Source organism: Merops nubicus, unplaced genomic scaffold (assembly GCF_000691845.1).
Source record: "Merops nubicus isolate BGI_N331 unplaced genomic scaffold, ASM69184v1 scaffold35773, whole genome shotgun sequence".
Lineage (NCBI taxonomy): Eukaryota > Metazoa > Chordata > Aves > Coraciiformes > Meropidae > Merops > Merops nubicus.
This window is the reverse complement of record NW_008598853.1, coordinates 6,394-26,872: the sequence shown is the minus strand read 5'-3', so window position 1 is coordinate 26,872 and position 20,479 is coordinate 6,394. Positions and strand designations below refer to the sequence as shown.

The following is a 20,479-nucleotide window of genomic DNA, read 5'->3' as shown; positions in this document are numbered from 1 at the left end:
TAATGCTCACACATAAAAACTACAGAAGACTCATTTGTGTGGTATTGAGAACCCCCAGTCAGAAAAATCCAAAAGACAGTTTTGGAAGCATCTGGAAATTACAGTCTACCCGAGTGCATAGGTATGTAGCTAACATTGACATTTTTGTCTTCCTAAAGCTGAACAGGGGTGTAAAAAATGAAGTATTAATATAGACTTGCACTGAGTAAAAAGGAGGGATGTAAGCTGGCTGAATTCTACATTCACTCAGCTTCACAAACTGAGTTTAAATTCAACTAACTTCTGTATTTTGTTAAGCACAGGTAAGCATCATGCATGTGTCCTCATGTACTTCAGATCTATTTTTGGTTACCACTGGCACTGTGTTTAGCATTCAAAATCCTAGACATTGAGAGGTTTAGTGCATTTTCTATGTACTGCATATCTCATATTCTGCAAAATATAAAACCACAGATGTATGCTAAGAACTAGTTCCAAAGTAAGAGGAAACTTTTTAATTAAGGAAACATTGACTTTTATGGTTGCAAATCATAAAAGCATTTTACTAAATGCTTAGCCTGTAGGTTATGCTTCTTTAATTCACAGATTGACTGTACAAGGTCACCTTTGAGTAATGGAAATCTCTGTTTAAACATTTTTTTGGCAATGGGCACAAAGCATTAGATCTCATTTCCAAGACTTACCAGCTGGGTTTTGTCATTAACATTTATTAACAATCTAAGATATGGCTTTCAGTGTCTAATCCTCACTACACAAATGTTTTGTATAGTTCTCTAGAGAGCTTTGGTGTGACAAATTACTGGCACAGATTACAGCCCTGTGGCTATTCACCAGAGGCAATGCAAAATTAACATGGTACTAATCCAATTCAAACAATAAATTGGTCAAAATATGCACAATTGCACAAATCATCTAAACTAAAGCAAATCTAGAATTTCTGAAGCAACAGTTTCCAAATTTATACTTAAAACACAGTAAATGTTTTTTGATCAGCTCTGGTTCAACTTTTATTTGGCTCTTTAAAGCCCTTTAAATCCTTTACCGATAGGCTAAATATATGATGAAGCACAGGACTATAAAAACTACAAGAAACAATTTCAAAAGGGTTTGTTCTGTGGTAAAATAAAGTTTTAGATAGCATAATTCACTTATTCCATGTTTCAGACTTCCAGTGAGAGGGTCAGCTGAAACCATCTAGATGTTAAAAGTCAGATTGTCAGGTCTATGGTGCTGAAATTTATAATAAAAAGCCTGGCAGTAATATATACTAGAGTTGATTTGGCAAACAACAGTCTTCTCTTTTATCCCACAGGAATTACAAAATATTGCAGTAAGAAAAAAATAGCCTGGACACTTCATGGCTGCTGAAGAAAACTTTATCAGATAGTTAAGATTTATATTCATCCTTCTATCATCTTGTCAAGCATAGATATTTCAGAAATTGCAGATCAGTATTCATGACTCCTTTTATCACTAAGCAATAAAGGATCCATTTCAAGACAGCAAAAAGAGATGACTGTTTAATCATTAACAGTGATTATACAGCACATTCACATTCTTCAAAGAGAAGTGGAGATTAAAAAAAGTTAGTTATCCATTAGGAGAGGGTGGGGTTAGCTTCTTACTCTCCAAAAACTGAATAGCATAGCAGTAGGAATTAAGTAGGAACTGTAATCCTTAAACAAGCCAAACAACCCAAGCCACTTTTCTTCAAGAAGGAAAAATATAGGAAATAAACTTAACGAATGATGAATTCTGAAGTTTTATGTCTATTCCAAGGTTTGTTCAGCAACAGGGATCAATGCTTTACTTGTTTGTCAAAGCCAAAGGAAATCCTTGCTATTCTTACATATACTGTTTAGCCAATGTTGACTGTCATTCATGAAAGACAGGTGACAACAAAAACAGCAGCTATACAGATTCACTACCTGCTATTCCTGCAAATTTCAACATAGTATTTTCAAGTCAGATGTGTATGACTATATAGATGTATGTACACTCACCAACTCTGTTAAAATACAGCAGGAAAAAAGCATACACATTACTACGAGATTGGGATCTCCAAAAGCACAAAAAATTTCATTTTCAGTTTACATTTTCTGTAAGTTTATTTGATAGCATTCATCAAACCTTAAACCACTGTTTCTAAAAGCTAAGATTTATTTATCTTTACTCATTCATTTTACATTTAAAATGCAAAACGGTTAGGTCCATAACTGATGAAGATAGTTGGGACAGGAATAAAAGATTTTCTTTGGAAGTGCTAACCAAGCATTAGTGGGAATTAAATTAATAAAACTTTTTTCTAAATCATGTCTAGTTTTAGCTATGTGAATCATCATCTTATGCAGACCTAAGCCTTTGTTTTCCTGAGTTCAACATCAAACTGATTTTGCTTTTGTTATTTTTGAAAAAAAACACAGCTCAGAGCTTTAAATTTTTGAAGACAAACACTAATAAAAATGAAAACTGCCAGTAGTTAACAGTAATAAGTAGCTTCCCACAGTACATTAACTTGTTTGACTCAGAAAGCACAAGAAAACCTGCATACCTGTTTTAACTTTGCAAGTTCTTTCAAAACCTTTGTCCATTGTTGTTTGAAATGGAGCTTTGTCTTGGTAGCTGTTTCTAACTTTCTTTCAAGTTCAACCTAAAAGCAATTAAAATCATATCAGCTGAAGCAATAACAGCAGTAACAATCACTGAAAGATGTATATATACAAAGGGTCTGGTTTAAGAAAAGTGTTTATGTAGTGTAACATACAACATCATCTGAAGCTGTTATATAACATAACATAAATATTATGGCACATGAACATTTTCTTGTTTAAAATATAGCCTTATTTTTATTGGACAGCTGTCTATACAAAAAGAAAAAGATTAGTTTTTAGCACTAAATCTTCTGATGTAACCTTTAAATTTAAGATTCTCAAATTAGCAGCCTCCTCCCCCTTTTTTTTTCAAAGTAAGATTATAAACACCAATTTAAGAGAAACACTGATGGATAAATCTTGCCTTTAAAAGATGAGTAATTGTTTTTTTTTTTTCCTTTCCTGCAGCTGACGGAAGATTTGTGCTACATTCTTCTCTGAAACAGACATCTGCTCAAACCATTCTTTAAAAATCTACCTATCTATTGTGAACTTTTGATCTTATTATCTAAATAAAACTTAACATGTTACACTGAATTCATTGCATTCTGTGAAAAGGCAAATGAAAACAGTTACAAAGCACACAAAACACAGTAAGCTGAAAAAGAAGCATTTTCAATTAGTAACTATGAGGCAGTGACATTTTCTTCTAATCAGACAAATTATTATTGGATTTCTGCAGACCTTGAAGCACTGTTTGTTGGCGTTTTGGTTTTTTTTTTTCAATCTAACAAAAATAGGAAATCTAAAAATATTTAAGGTAAGAGTTTAAAAAGGTCTGTAGAGACAGAAACATACTCCAAATAATTTGCTTGTATTATTATAAGTTATTCAAACATCTAGTAACATGCAGGCTGGCTATATAACAGTTTATTTTGTTCCAAGAAGACTGCTCCAATTTGTTTCAGCTCACTTCATCAAAAATTTCACTCAAACCTCGCAATAATTCTCAGCATAAAATGTCCATATCTGTGATTTTAATTAGCAAACTATCCTCTACTGAAGGCACATACAGCTTTTAAGAAATCAACTTATGACACTGATTCCACTCCACTGGTAAATAATACTACCTCTTTTCAAAAATATTTAACTTAAAAATGCACATAATGGAATACCTTTTAAAATTAATCCTCACAATAAAATCTTCATCTTTTAGTTTTATGAACAGAATGCTCAGAGTCCCTAGAAGAAATCAGTATGGTAGCAATTTAAAAACACAGGTTAGGTTTTTTTCCTGCCTTAGCCTGTAACACTACTTCTATAGAAATAAGGCCATTGTTGGTCTAAACTGTATCTGAATATTTAAAGTATGAAGAAGTTCTTGGGAAAAGTAAAACAAAACGGACAAATTAACCATTTGATTATGCAAGATTATTCTACTTCTCCCTTATCAGTGAATGGACCATTGTGACAGTTTTTAAGGACTAGAAAAATCCAAGATACCTTTTCAAAAGTGAGGACATTTATTTCTGACTGTAGCTGGATTTCTGGTCTGCTACTTTGCTGTTCTTTGTATTGCTGGAACTCCTTCTCCAAAATTTTATGCTTATTTTCTGCTTCATAAAGCTACATTAAAGATACAATGAAGTTAACAGAAAAAAAGACATTCACAGACAAAGAATTAGGTTACAGAACTTGTTACTCCTTAGTCCCTGGAACAAACATCTTACTGTCAATTAACTGATATAAAACAGACACTGAAAGCTACACATCCATAACTAATGATTTCTTGATGATGGTATACAGCAGCATTTTAACAGGAAAAAATTTTAAAGAGGAACTTTGCTCAGTACTGGAAAGAAAACAAGTCTGTCCTCATATACAGTAGATCAAGATTTACAAACATTGCTGCTCACATTTCTAAAATGACTTGCAGAAGAAACAGAAAACAAAGCTATTTCGATATATATATATATATATATATTTTAAAGAAAGCCAAAGGAGCTATCTGCTATATAAAGTTTCACTAATTTCATCAGCATAACTTGTTTAAGAATGTCTGGAAGAGGAAACAACTAATACTTTGTACAGTCAAATAATGATTTACAAGAAAGGCTGAAGCAGAAAGACGTACAGTGACTAATAACTTTATGCTATGCACCTCTACCCTCACTGTATACTTCTAGTTTGATGAATATTTTATAAACAGAGAGCTTTGCTTTTCATCTTAAAATGGGTAATTTGAAAACCCATGCCAATAAACAATTACTTTGCCACAAAGAAACCAAGTCAAATGTTTACAAGTTTTATTACACCATATTAAAGCCAGAATTTTTTTAAGATGTTTTCTGACAGTAGCTTACGTTCTTCTTCTGTTAAATATTATTCAACTATAAAGATCCTAATACATCTGATAGAAATGATGCATTCCATCATAGAACATAAATACAAATGCAGCATTTGTGATCATGTTCATTTAGATAATACAAGTATTCCTAAGAATTGTATTGAACAATTTAAAGTAATGGGTAAAAATGCTTAGCAGAATTAAGTTCTGTTTTAAAGCCTTGACCTTATTCTATTAGTGCAGCAATAGTTGAATTCTTTTAATATACAAATTGAGTCACCTCTTTCTTCCAAAATTTCACTTTTTGCATATATTATTTTCACAGAATTGATGTAAGAAAGCAAAGACACTTCCCTAAGGAGCCATACATAACCATAGTTCACTGAAATTACTTTTCGTATATAACTGATAGTCAGCTTTGCTTCTGAAGGTTAACTATTGTTCACTTTCTTTCCATTTTCACCAATTTTCTTTTAAAGAAGACACAGACATGTTGCTGATGACAAAGGCAGTAACTAATTTCTTTAGCTACGGAAAATGTATGGAAGTTCTTCCTAGAAATTCTACAATAAATTTGAATTTGTTTGATTCTGAAAACACTTTCAAAAATTGAATTTTTCATGAGACTTCCAGTTATGGACTGTCAGGGAACTGCACAAGTCATACAAACAAAGCACAGCTTCCTTATTCAGGAAGTAAGAGTGGTGTTCAAGGTAGATGTTTCAAGGACCTTCTCTTCCACATAGTGTGGCTTACCTCCAAGTAAGTTAAGACATTTAGAGACCTCCATAATTAACACGTGAGAACTGTACCGATACACCTCCTTAAAATGTACAGAATAAGTCAAAGCATACTGTTTAGAACTACTACAATTTACTTCAGCACATTCCTTGATAATAAAAAAGGAAAACACAAAACACAAAAGCACAATGCTCACACCCAGAAAGGTAAAAAACCCAGGCCCATTAGAACTGGTGTCAACAGGAACTTGGTGCATGTGCACATTACAAAGGCAATCATCCTACAGTGAGAATCCACAGCAAACAAAACCACTCACCCCACTCTCAACAAAGCAAAACTAAAAGATGATCTTATGCAGAATACACAGTAACAACCACCTCATATTGAAGCATAAGAGAGATTCAAAATATCAGGAAGAGAAGAGAGGAAGACAGCCAGGATGTTCTTCCAGCCTCCATTGGAAAGGAACAGCCTTCACAAAAAGCAAGACAAAACACAGCAGGGCTTGCGTTTGGAAGAAAGCGTGACAGACAGCTAAGCAATCAGGAATAGTATGTTGCACAGGCACTGAAGGACTCTCCATAACTATCAAGGAACAAACTTAAAATGAACAAAAAGAAGTATAATACGCAACACAATTAAGTTTTAGAACTCACTTCCACAGGATGTTGCCATGCTAAAAATGAACACTTTTAAACAGGGATCAGATGAGTTCATGGAAAAACACTTTCACTGTTGACTAGTAAATACAAAATGCTGTCTCTGATATATCCAGCAATACTGTAAAGAGTTACATCAAAATTGTATTTTCTCACTGTCTCATTTCTTATTTTCTTGCCCTCTAAAACCAACCATTGCTGCAACAATGTTCAGCTAACTCGATCTTTGGGCTGGTACAGCTTACCTGTTCAGAATAGGAAAAAAAGTAATTTAAGGTAGTATTGCAAATTAGCTAAAAAAGGCAGTGAGAGTTGAAAGAATTAATTTGGAAGATGCCTCCTCTGTGGTGCATCTGGCTGCTTGAATCTGAAGAACTATTGGCTATCTTGTCTAGACTGATACAACACTGGTAGCTGCCAACAACACATCTGTGAAGCAGACTCAATCCACTTCAAAGTGGTAAGTGGATCACATGCCACAGTTTGGAACTGCTCATCTCAGTTCAATGATTGTTCAGTAGAGCAGCCAAGATTAGCATCTTCTACATTAGCAGGATTCTTTTGTATTAGCTCTGTTTTAAAAGTTCACTGTACTGGTGTTAACATATGCTGATGTGATAAGAAGTAGGTTAATATCAGTGTTTAACATCAAAGTAAAAAGCCCAGCACCACTGTTCCTAATAGAAAAAAAATGCCTTGGGCTGATACAGTTCTTCAATTAGTTGTCTACTGCAGATTACCACTATCACATATAAGAAACTAAAGGCACGAAAAATAACTGATCTGCATAAACTAAGTACTTTGAAAAGCACTTACCCATTACTAAAACAATCTGCTTAACAACCAAGGAAGTGTCTAATGTTGCAACTGCTCAAAAAAGCTCATACCACTTTAAAAATTTTACACTATGCTTTAAGAGTCAAGAAAAATTGCTAGACAAGGCTTTTTCCTAGTGCAAAAGCTAGCTTACAGGACAAGAAAACTTGGTCTCAGTTTTCTCAATTTAATAAAACCACTACTACATTCAGAAGATTGTGCCCTGTCCCTCTGTTCCCTCCCCCCCAGTAACACTTTTTTGCCATGGACAAATAAAACGAACTGCAGTCAAGCTACGTAGATGTTTTGCTGTATGATAATTGCTAATTATTTATTAAGTTACAGAATTGTATACTGCTGTTCAAGTTGTACATGTAATGTACGCTTATAATTACAGTTTCATTTTTCAGTGTTACAAAAATAATTATAGCCACTGCATTGCAAACTGGCCCCAGTACCAAGCAAGAGATGGATCCCAGCACAAAACTCACCAAAAAATGGATACAAATAGTTCACTGCAAAGTTGCCAGCATGCATTTGGTCAAAACCATTTTCATGTTAATATACTTATTTTAAATAATTCTTACTTAAGTACACTAAAATTTTCTACCTCAGCTATTTACTTACCTGCTGCTGTAAGCGAACCTTGTCTTCTTCCAGCTGCTTGATTTTTGACCTTTCTAGCTCTACCTGGTGTGCACATTCCTCTCTGGCTCGTCGTAAAGAATCCTGTAGCTCCTGCAGATTTCGTTCATGCTCTGCTTGCAACTCCTTCTTTACTATTTGAAGCTTAGAAGTAAGACATATTTATACTAATCCACAGGTTCAAGAGCTTTATTTTAAAAGCCCTTCTTACAACTGTTGCTACCATTCATTACAGAAAAAAATTGTTAGCCAATTTAGAAATTAAACAGTAGAAATTCCACTGTTATCTGTGTTTGCTATATACTCTTCTATTTGCTTCCATTTTAACTAAAGGCCTGAAAATTACTATATTTGGGCTACAAATAGCTCCATCTCTATACTAGTCAAGGAAGAGTCTATCTGTATCTCTACTGTACTTTCCACATGAGATTAAGGGAAATTTTCTACTCACCTTTCTACTACTAACTAAAATGCTAAACATGCCCCTTCACTGCAGAAAAAATGAAGTTACAGCTACAGCCAAGATACCTCTAAATCAGTAAGACTGCACACTTCCAACTGAGTATATTAAGAAAATTTCTCAATGAGCTAAACAGGAAAACAGTTCTTGACACGTTTCAGCTTTCTAGAAAGCTATTACTGGCCCAGATAACAGCTAGCTGAAAAGAAACCTCTCCAAATGGCACATTTCTCAAACTGTAATTGCTAAGTGAACCCTACATCATTTTGTCTAGAGGTTTTTGGAATCCATTGATTTTAATTATCTCTAAACCCTCAGGTCAGACTCTCACTAAATTTAGAGCAAGTCTGGAGACAAACATGTATGAGTTTCAAAATAAATACTTTTACTCAGACTGAAATGCATTTGGCCAAACCTACTCACTGAATTTTTTGCATAGATGTTAAAGATAAAGTCAGACACTATTTACAACACAAACTGCATCTTGAGAGGTACAGACAGCCTGAGTACAGAACAGGACATGGGCTCCATCAGCCAGTCCCTGCTTTGGGAGCTTTCTTAACTTTGCTCACAAGCACAAGGAAGGACTGATATGATAAAAAGTTTGATCTGAACCACAGAAGGAAAAAGGAAGTTTGTTGGACTACTAAATTACCACAGCAGTTTATCTATATATTTGTGAGTTTGCTCTGAACTACAAGAATAGGCAGCTTATTTTCTTTTTTCATTTGACTAGCCTCCTTGAGGACTCACACCCCATTTCCTTATCTTGAGGTGTGTCCAGTGGGATCTGGAAACAGTGGTAGCTACTAGTTTCTCCTGCATCTTCTTCAGCCTTGTCACCATAAAACCAATATGAAATAGGAACTTTATCCATGTTTTGTTATGCAGCAACTTAGTAATTACAGTTTCCCCAACTCTCCTTTTGACTCTCTCCTATTTCAGTGGTTTATCTGTTACTATTTGAAGTAAGGCACTCTCATACATCTGTACAACGTTCACCTGACAGCACTAAACTTGAAATTGTCAGTGGAGCCATTTATACAATGTTAGCATATTTCAATCTAATTCTGTTAAGAACAGGGAATTTACGGGTCTGTAATGCCAACAACCCATTGAAGAGTTCATTGAATTTCCTGTTCTGTAAAAAGTGTAGTTGTAAGCAAAAGTTGGCTTAAATTATTTGGGCTCAGCTCTATGTATCAGTAGGACTGCAGCTATTTCAGTTCTTATACAGAGGTCACGATTGTTTCTGTATGAAAACTCAAACATTATAGAAACCACTCATGCAGTTTTGCATTGTGCAAAATAACCAAACACTTTTACCTCTGACTCAGCACTAAAAAGCTGTCGTTCTCGCTTATCTAGATCTCTCAGGGTTTTCTGAAGTTGTTCTTCCAAAACAGTGTACTCTGCCACCTAAAAGAAAAATAAAACATCTCTTTTCTTGCAATAAAAATATTTCAGACAAGCAAAAAATTTACTCCTGCTGTGGTATGAAGTATTTACAGTTTTTGTTTGGAAACTTACATATAAAACAGAACTCCAGCTCTTAATGAAGGAATCATGATGGAGACCCTTTCTTTACAGCACAATAAAGGCTAACAGGCTACCATACACAGCTGGGCCGTGGAAGCACTTTGGTACCACGCACGTGGCAGGTAACCCAAGCTAAGTAGCGCACAAAGAACGCAAGCTAGCGTCAAGGATTTCTAACAAGTATCCATGACTAACAGCATCTTTTAATTTTTTGCACTTTTGCTCACTAGATGCATGCACACCAGTAGGTGTGATGGCTAATCAGACCTTTTGTTCTATGTCACAGTCACAAAATATCTTGTCAAGTTTTATAGTGATATTAATGGGACCTTCAGCAAGTATGGAGTTTCTTTACCTTTTTCTTCACTAAAGCTTCTCTCTCTCTGTCTCTTTTCTTCCACTCTTCTGCAAGTGCTTGCATATGAGCCATCTCCTTCTCTTTAAGCTTTTAAAAAGGAAAAAAAAAAAAAAGGAACAACCCCCAAGCCAGGAAACTAAATCAAAAGTGTTAGTAGAGCAACTCTGAAGGAGGGAGTACTAGCAGAACTAAGTTTTTAATTCTTCTGCTTCAAAGCTAAGTTTTATACATTGACATATAACTCAACGTATCATTCTGGTAGTGAAAGATACTTTGTGTTTTGTACTTAAGGGTAAGACGCCCAAGTTAGAGAAAAAATCGTAACGAACAGACATTAGATTTTAAAAAGCTGTATGCAACTAATATTACCTAGAATCATTTCAAGAGTAGAAACATAGCAAGGCACTTGAGAATAAAGAAATGAAGTGTTAATATTTAACACCAGTAATTTGAATTTTGAGTATCTACTGTATTTCATACACAGTAAGAGGGAATTGTGAAGAAGGTATTCTGTATTTCACTACCTAGCACCTACTTCAGTCACTTAAAAAAGAATTAACCTTCTTCCTTCAGAATACGGAAGACAATTGTGTACATCTAAAGAATATTTGAATATAGAATATTAACATTTGAAATAGTGGCAAAGTTAAAGAAAAATGCAGTTAATATTTCTCTCACCAGTTCTGCTAAAGCTTGTCATGCAGTTTAGGAAATGAACAGAAAGAATAAAAACCTGATTTTGAAAAATGTCCTCTTGCATTTCCTTCCACATTTCTAACTCCAGTGCTGCTCTGTACTCAAGAGTTTCTCGAGGTTGTGGATGGTTTTCAGAGGCACAAGTAGGCTGGGTGCAAGGGCCCTGCCGTTCGTGACCAGCACCTACACACTGATATAAGAACAATGGATTTTTAACTGGAAATGTAACTTCTCAAAAAAAAAACATTCAAGGAAAAGGGTTAAGATTTATGTAAAATAAGACTTATGTAAACTTTACTTGAGAAGAATCTGACACCAGAACTTCTTGCACTTTCACGAGCCCGTAGTCTTCCAAAGTGATAGCATACGAAAGCTCCGCTATCCTGTTGCCTGACCTATAAACAGCATTAAAAAGTTATGTAGAATATTATCATTATTTACACTACAAGTATTTAACATGTTAATGGTAACTTTCTAGTTTTCCACAGTATAATAAGTCACTTAACATATCACGTGGCAAGCTATCCTTGAATCATGGAAAAAAAACCTCAAAAGTTTCTAGACACTTCAGTACAGAGAACTGCCTATTTCACTCATGGGTTAAATATCTACATGCTCTTATAAGTGAAAAAAAATACCTTGACAGCAAGTATTTCAATAAACTGATTTGAAATTAGTTGCAGTTTTTGCTTAAGCAGGACAGTTTTCCTCTAGTTGTCTCATCTCTATCACAGACAAAATGTAGTAAATATAGTAGTGTTCTTCATAGAAAGGTATTCAGGGAAGGAAAATACACAAGTCATGGAACTGAAAGTTATCACTAGTCTAACATGAAAATACACTGCAGTGTATACCTGTACTTGGTCAGAAACAAAATGTTTTATCTAGTCAATGATGCAATTACACAATAACTTGAACCCTGGAAGGTGCAGAATTAGGTATCACACAATTTGCAACAAAAGGCTGCAGGAACTAAAGACTGTCATTTTCTAAGACATTCTCTTCCAGCAAACATAAAAAGACAAGACTAAATTATTCTCACAAAGGTGCCATATTCTACACAGTTATTTGCAAAGCTAGGAAAAACAACCCAAAGAACCATTTTGTGCTTCACCCAAGTTAATATACATAACTGCATTAGATTCTTACAACATCCTAACAGACACTGATTAAAAACCAAAAGATGCAAAGTAGTGGACCTCAGAAATCTGAGTAATTAAGTCAATTTAACACATCGGTGTAAACAGCACATGACACCTACAACAGCAATGCTAGAAAGGTATCAGCACAGCGAAATGCAGACTTGATTACATCTTCGGAATGCCACCTAGTGGTTAAGTTTTGTGCAAAACAAGGTTTCATTTTAACCAGCTTATTATTGGAGAGTGTGAACCTTAATGTACAGTGACATCACAAAGGAACTGTCCACAGAACGAGGTCACAGTGGCTTTCACACACGAAAAAATTAACTCAGATCAATTTTTCTATCAGTTGGTATGCAGAATACCAGCTATGTCAGTAATCTGAAGTTTCCTGTGTATCAAATGTAGCATGTTTTAATTATCTATAGGACTACAGATTTAAAACCAACCTCGATCTTAGCAGCAAATATATTTATTTATAAAGGCATAACCAAGTTTCATTATCACACAGAAAAATAGGAGGGTCTATACCAACTGCTGTCACAGTTCATATCTTCAACAAGAATACAGGACAGAAACTACTATAAATTAGGTTTCTTGATATCCGTAAAAAAGAATATTACTCTATGTAAATTAACACACCTTCAGACAGGATACTAACTAGTAACACTGCTCCTTCTGATGCACACAAACTCCAATGCCTCCTACTATCACAGGGTATAATCCTGAAACAGGAAATTTCTCCACTCTGGATATATCTGTCCTCTCACTGAAGTCAGTTGCACCTAAGAGCTTACTATGGGCAGCCTTAATTATGTGCTGGAGTATCAGCAGCTTTTTGTAACTGTTAAGTACTTTACTCAGGAAAGTGCCTCAACTTTTTTCCAATTTTTTTTTTTAATCTGCTTATGAAGTTTAGCCAGGATCACGACTATATAAAGGTTTATTATGATAACTTTGGTAGTAGCATGGAGTTGCACAATATGCCTGTAGCAATTAAACTTTTAATCTCTTTGATGCCTGTTCCCATCCCTATACTGCAGTACTCTGCAGCCTGTTTACCTGTTCAAAAATGTAAGCAGGAAGAGCTTGTCCCTTTTCAGAGAAAATACTAAACAAACAATTCTTCAAAACTTGCTACAGAGTAACTTTTTAAACATTTTACCCTTGTGCTGCAGTGACACTGACAGTTTCATTACAAATCTGACGCCAACATTGTTCACCATTACCACCCAAGAAACGGGTTTTTTCTGAAGCCAAAACATTTGAAAGCTGAAGTCTTGCCACCCCTAGGAGTAAGTCTTTAGCTGTTTTATCCTTGTGCCACAATTCAACCAGCAGAGGTAATCTGAAACAAATCAATTATTTTAGTGTCAGGCATCAACAGAAAAGAGGAAGCATTCCTATTCATCTGGAAAAAGAACCTCATGTTCTAAAAGTAACTTCCTAAATAAGTGATGGTCACAACCGTCAAAAAATGAGGTAGGTTGACTGCTTCTCACTCACAGAAGAATGAGATGGACTTTATCTTCTTCATCACTTACTTTGGTCAGATTACCATTCATTTCTCCACTTACTAGGAAGAACAATCCCGCAGCGAAAGTCACTGAATGAATTGTCTTAACAGACTTAGATCATCTTCATTTATACATTTTTATAAATAAATTTTAGTCATTGTCCCTCACAGAATACATCCCCTCCACATTTTCTTTCAAAATAACACTACTTTGGTAATTCTTTATTCCACATCTTAATAAATTATCAAAAACTGGTGAGACTACTGGGAAAATTGCACCACAGCCCTCAACACTATACTCAGCTTCCTAGGTGCTTGCTGTGTTTCAAAGATATCAGATAGTCACTGAGTATTAAAAATAAAAACTGTACCAATCTCATTTGAAGTAATGCTTTGTTAAAACTATGCTATCAATCTTTACTTTAACAACCTATATCAACAGAACCTTTTTCTGTAAGCAATGATGCTTGTAAAAGTACTTAAGAGATAAAACCAAACATTTTAGAGTCCCCAACTCCAAATGTAAAGAATAGAGAAACTAGAAGAGCAATGTGTTAAGTATTCATCAGCATTAGCAACTAGATTATTTTCCAAATTCTCAAACTGATGATCTTCAGAAAAAAAAAAAAATTGAACTTGTGACTGCATTTACAACAACAAAAAGAGTAATTAAGATAAAAATAATCACCTGAAGAAAGTATCTTGGAGCTGCTGAGGTATAGTTGCAAAGTCAAATGCACAGTAAGACTGTGGAAAAAAGACTTCCATGTTCTTTCTGACTTCTACAGGTGGGCTTGTCATAATAGGTGCTGCACTGCCAAAAAATGGATATGAGTACCTAGTGTAAACAACAACAACAAAAGTTAAAATAACTTAGTAAACAGATAACTTTTCTTATACCTTCTGCAACAAGAAAACCATGACTTGTACTAGTTAGCAAAACTAGCACAAATCCACCAAACAGTAGAATTTAGTTCTCAACTACTCATGTTTTCATTTACTTCAGCATCAATCCACGTTCACTTCTATTTGCTGTTATTTTGACAAAAGAGCTTTAATAACCTGTTTGTTCACAACCATATGAATTAATCTTTTATATAATAATTACAGAACTTTAACAAAGTGAACAAGGAAATAAAGAATGCAATTTTACATTCAAATGTAGAATGACAGTTGAGAACACTAACTGTATTTACAGCTAGGACTGGCCTAATAAGCAGTAACTGATAACAAGGCATACATGTATGTAGTGTCTCAACCATTTGAAAATTTCAGTCACATTTGAAGAATTTAGTTTTTAATTCCCACAGTTCAATTCACTAAAAGTAAGTCAAATCATTTTACCAATATGATTTACAATATGGCCTGAAACTACTCTACTAGCACAAGTCAGTGTATGATAAACCATGAAGGGAAGGCCAAGAACACCTTAAACTTTGCTTTGCTCAAACCAATGATGTCAGCTGTCAGCTAAGTTACTAATAAACGCTGAATCAAATGCTGCCACTGACAAAATCCTATACTTGGCTGTTTGTGTACAACTGTTGCAGGAGCTTGTTTAGACCTGAATAACAATTCTAATGCTCACAGAGTAAAAAAGCAGACTTTAGCCTGAAATTTTCCTTGACACTTACATGATTGGATAATTCTCCTCTTCAGTTTCTTGACATTTGTATCAGTGATTGTAAGAACTGAAGTGAATGAAACAGCAATACCTATTTGTGGCCACTGTTGTAAAACATTTTTTTCATGTTATGTGAAAGAATTCCATCTATTGTACACTGTTTTCTACATACTCTTTAATAATACAGCCTATATAGAATTCCATTAATGATGCAATCTATATTAGCTGTGATTTAAAGTATTCCACCCCTACCCCATGTTTTTACCTTAGTTCAAACAAAGCTTAATTTCCAAGAACCATTAACATAAATAGGTTGCTGTGTGACCAGCTACAGCTGTATCGAATCAAATTTCACCAGGACAACAAATGCAAAGCAAATGCAGATGCACCTTCACAGCCACAAATATTCAACCCTCTCAAACTGAATGACCATTTAAAGATATGCTTCATCATATGCACCAGAAGAGTTGTAATGGAAAGGCAAATGTTAAAAACTGCAACAAACCACTGAATTTACATATGCCATCAATAGCTGACATTCTACCAGGAGGAATTTGTTTTTTTTTAAAGAACAAAATGATCTCTGCATCTACAAACTCTACATTTTCCTTAGAGTTTAGGATCAAAACCAAAACAAAGACTTTGTGAAAAGGAAGCTTCTCTCTTCACTTGCAATGTTGCAGTCCCAACCAAAACCCAACCTTCACACAGACACTTTCAACACTCTTAACTTTTAATTGGTCCCTTGCCTTTTTATTTCTTATTCCTCCAAATTAGTGTTCACCTTCCAGGCGACATCTGCTTATTCTCCAAAAGTGCTCCCATATTTTTCTTTCATGTTGACATCAGTGACAACCTAATCTCTAAGCAAGGGTTCCAAACTAGCACTGGTAGTTCTTTTATTTTTGTTTATTTGTTTTCTCCTTTTGCTTTAGGCACAGAACTCTTGAATCGGAACAGCTTGGTTTTTTAAACACCTCAAAATTAATGTAAAAAAAAAAAAATGCTACTTCTCCCTTCTAAGCTTTGCTTCTTTTATTCAAAGACTACCAAAAAACCCAATACTGTCTCTCAGAGTGAAAATGCATTTACTACACTGGTTCTTCAATGTAAGACTAGAATGTGCTTTCTTTAGATTCACTGTCACAGATAAACCAGGTGATCTGTCTCTTACTAAAACACAACAAGGAGTTCTTGGTGGAGACACAGAAAGCTACAAAATCACTCCTTCAATCAGCTGGAAAATAAGACAAGTAAGCCTCCTTTAAGGCCTGATGACATCTGAGCTCCAGTATTCAAGTGACTTTTAATACAAATTAGTGCAGGTTAAGTGTTACATACTACCTTTAATGTTGTAATGCCCAGAAGTTTAGTGATAAGTCAGATGAACATTCTAATGGTATTTCACTACTGAAAACCACCTATGTAAAGGTCAAAGGCATCATACCAGCATGCTGCCACTCAGATTATGAAGGTTTTGTAAAGAGAAGAAAGATAGTGTTACTTTTGTTTATCTTATTCTTGCTAATAAATCATACCTTAAAATGCAATTTATTGGAAAGCCAACTTCCAGACCACGTATACTTCGTAAGTCTATTGAAAAGCAAAAGTGGTGAGAGGCTGCTGGAATTACAATTTTCTGTGCTGACACATGTTCAGAAAGACTGGATGCACCCACTTGGTTGGGTTGAGGTGCAGCTACTGGGCCATTATCAGCTGAAAACACAGAAGATAATTTGTAAGCATTTTTAATAATTTGTTCTGTCTAAAATAAAATATATTACCAGATAGGTCTCACAATTTAAAGGCGAGTACAGATAGGTTGCTACCCCAAGAGACTTCAATTCCTTGCAATATAAGATAATGCTATGCAAAACAACAACTCTACTTTTAAGTCACTGCTTCCAAAAGAAAAAGGAAACAAAAAATCCAATGCACTTTGAATTTTCTTAAAAGATTCTGCAATATTTTCCTTCTTTAATTATTCTTAAGTCATGTACTACATTCAAAATTCATTCAATTTACTCAATAAAATAAATTGTGCATTACTGGAATTTTGCAGATCTGGTACTAGAGGCAATGTTGCTCTGGTCCTAGATTTGAAAACTGGAAGCTCTTCAGCATACTGTTTGTTAACCTCTTGGCAAGATTCGCCCACCAGCCCTGAAAGATGAAACACGAAATGACATGCTTTACATTGTACTAAAACAGAGTTAACAGAAGTATTATTTCTACTCATAAAAAAGCACAACCCAGAATTTCTTAACCACAGATGCAAACCAGCCACTGGGTTCACAGTATTTTTCTGGATATGTTCCATACAAGGACTTAATCTTTCCTTGGGTAAAATCAGTTAGGATTAAAACAAAAGTTGGCTAAATTACACAAATGCTGGGAGCATGTTCTAGGACACAGATTTTCCTCTACAGTACTGGTGTGTCTTCAGGATCAAGCTCAGAAGACCAGTAATGGAAATATCATTAGAAAAATATAATAATTTGTTTTAATAATGAATCATCTCTTCAGATGCATGTTCAGTAATGTTTAACAAACTAACAATTGTTTCTCCTGAGGTTCACTCTTAGTACAGTATTTTTTCCTCTCTCACCTCTGTTCCTCCTCAACTTCTTTCCAATACAGTCTTCAAATCAAAACTGAAGTCTTAGAAGTCTATATGGGCTAACAACTCCATACAAAAGGATAACGTAAAAACAAACAAACAATCCAGTTGCTTGGTTTTGTCCAGGAATCCGTACAATACGAATGCTTGCACAATTATCCACACAGTAAATTCACTAGAAATCTTAAAAACGTCACAACTCCCCTGCTCTTCTATTTATAAATGTGAACATGAGATCATTTCACCTCCTAACTGAGCAAGTCTGTTTTTTCATGGGTATTGTACTGAACCTTCCCATTCTCAAATTCAGAGAATCCAAACACTTCTGGTATTATTTTTTAAGCTGATGACCATCCACATCACTTGTAATCTGCATACCACCAAATCCCCCCTAGTCCATCTCTTCAAAGTGTTTTCAACCACCACCATGTTCAAATCACAACATTTATTCTCCTCTTGTTATTAACACAAATAATTCTTACTTGCCTGAACTTTATCACTACAAATTATTAGTACATGATCCAAGACCACATTTGACAACTGGGTTAAAAAAAAAAATATATATATACTACATACCCTTCTTCTTCAGTTTTGTGCCTTTCTCAAACCTAAGGCTTTCTGCTTCACTTTCTGTTGCTTCATCTTCTGTTAAGGAGTGGTCAGCTTGAGACTGGACATTCTGGGATCTCTGCCGCAGGCCCTCTGTTTTTCCACTAACAGGTGAAAGAACTTTCTCCCTTGGCTGTTTAGGCTTGGTTGGAGCATTTAAGGGAATCAAAGGCTGAATGAAAGACAGTTTTCTTACTGATCATGCCTTGCACTGAAAAATTTTGTCTACAACATTTTTATACTTTCAGATCACTTTTCTGACAGAAAAATGAAGCAGTATGAAGTATTATTCATATAAAGCAACTAACTCATTCAGATATTCATTTACATACTTAACTGCCAAATATGATCTAAGACACTGTAGAACAGTGTCTAAACAAACAAATGAGTAATCTATACCTGGGTACTGAAGGTCTCCCTTTGCAGAGTTACAGATACTCCAACAGTAGGAGCCATATCCAAAGACAACTGTGGAAATTTCTGCTTAGCTCTGTTGGGTGGAACAAGCACAAATGCTCCTTCTATTGCCACAGGATGCTGATCAATCTCCACATTTCCTTTCTTCAGTAGTCCAGACAGGGGTATTTCAGTGCTTCCAAGAGACTGGTCCCCACAGCAAAGACTGATCTGTATACACACAGAAGTGCTAGAAAGTAACAGGTGCATGCATTTCCAATTGAACTGTCTGCTCACCCTCTACTAAAGGCAGCAGAAATACAACAAATCAAAATCATCATCACCAGTCTAGTCCCTGTATGCTGAGAAAAAAAAAAAAAAAATGTGCAGCAGTATAAGAATAGCTATGAAATTTTAGCATTGAGCAGACAGGATTTGCCCAGTTCCACCACAGCAGCAAAACAGTGCACTGCCCTTCTGAGGACCTAACATATAATCCCTTCTGGAGGACAAATTCAGTAGTCTGTGGCTTCTAAACTGTGTTCTCAATTCCTGGTAAGCATCATTATTCCTTTTTAAAAACTTCCTCTTCCTGCTGCAGCTTATTATTTATATACATAAGTAAGCGATGGATATTAAAAGCACACTCTAAGGTAATTTATTTCCCTCAGTGAAATTTACTCTTGGAACTCTTTGCTCTTTCACAAATAAGAGTCACTTCAGTCGTTTTGGCAGATCAGAAAAATGTATTCAGATCCTTAATATTTATTACACTTACTGAAGACTTTAAAGCTGAAGAGTCAGCTGCCAATACACACACCTAGGGGTGTGTGTGTGTATATATGTACATATACACATACAGTCATGCACAATACATACACACATACCCCCTAGACTGGCAGCTAGCACTGCATTTTATGACTGCATTCCTCATTTTAGCAAAAAATACTAAATCTTAAGACTACAGTGCTTTGATCCTATATCCCAAATTTTAAGAATGCGAGTGAGAAGAGCAAGAAAACTGTAAATCAAGATTTGGACCTGCCCTCATGACAACCCTTGTTCAAAAAAGTCATTCTTTAGCATGATGAAAATACACACAATTCTCTATGTGTGTATATATATAAAACATGCTCTATTAAATACTTTGTTTCAAGAAACAAAGATCAAATTCAAAACACAGCAGTGCATATGTTCCTCCCGAAATTATCATCAGAATTAATATTTAAAGTTGAAACCAAAAAAAGTGCACTGCAACAATATGAAATTCAAATGGAGGCATTCTTAAACTAATCTGCATAACAAGACTATGACAGTTTGTACAAGTTTAAAGGAAAATAACTTCTAAAGGGTCTAGATCCAAGATTTACTTTATGTAACTGTCTTATTTACCAGATAAGTTACTAGAAACCTTATATTACTCTCAACCAGCTAGTCACTTGTAAAGAGTTACACGTTAGCCAGAGACAGACTGCCATAACACACTTTCACCCAGCATTTACAATCATAGAATCATTTAGGTTGGAAAAGCCAATTCAGATCATCAACTCCAACCATAAACCTAACAATGCCAACTTCACCACCAAACTATGTTCCCCATTTAAAGGCATAGCTAAAGATAAGCAATATGTTGAAACAGCCCAAATATGGCTCTAGTGTATTTAAAAATAGTATTTGGCTAAGGAGTGGAGGAAAAAAGCCAGACCCCCCTCATTATTTG

General features: G+C 35.0%; 1 protein-coding gene across 1 annotated transcript in view; it reads right to left on the bottom strand.

Annotated features, from left to right (window-relative positions):
* The window catches only part of CEP120 (centrosomal protein 120kDa), a 34,564-nt gene that overhangs the window by 8,517 nt on the left and 5,568 nt on the right, over window positions 1-20,479 (bottom strand). Inside the window, exons 6-18 of the mRNA XM_008937203.1 lie at window positions 18,763-18,990; window positions 18,331-18,535; window positions 17,184-17,297; window positions 16,673-16,850; window positions 14,199-14,348; window positions 13,160-13,342; window positions 11,151-11,247; window positions 10,890-11,042; window positions 10,154-10,243; window positions 9,586-9,678; window positions 7,782-7,943; window positions 4,095-4,217; window positions 2,552-2,650 (exon numbers count right to left, since the gene is read on the bottom strand). Of these exons, the coding sequence (XP_008935451.1) occupies window positions 2,552-2,650; window positions 4,095-4,217; window positions 7,782-7,943; window positions 9,586-9,678; window positions 10,154-10,243; window positions 10,890-11,042; window positions 11,151-11,247; window positions 13,160-13,342; window positions 14,199-14,348; window positions 16,673-16,850; window positions 17,184-17,297; window positions 18,331-18,535; window positions 18,763-18,990 (1,875 nt within the window). The remainder of the gene's footprint in view (window positions 1-2,551; window positions 2,651-4,094; window positions 4,218-7,781; window positions 7,944-9,585; window positions 9,679-10,153; window positions 10,244-10,889; window positions 11,043-11,150; window positions 11,248-13,159; window positions 13,343-14,198; window positions 14,349-16,672; window positions 16,851-17,183; window positions 17,298-18,330; window positions 18,536-18,762; window positions 18,991-20,479) is intronic.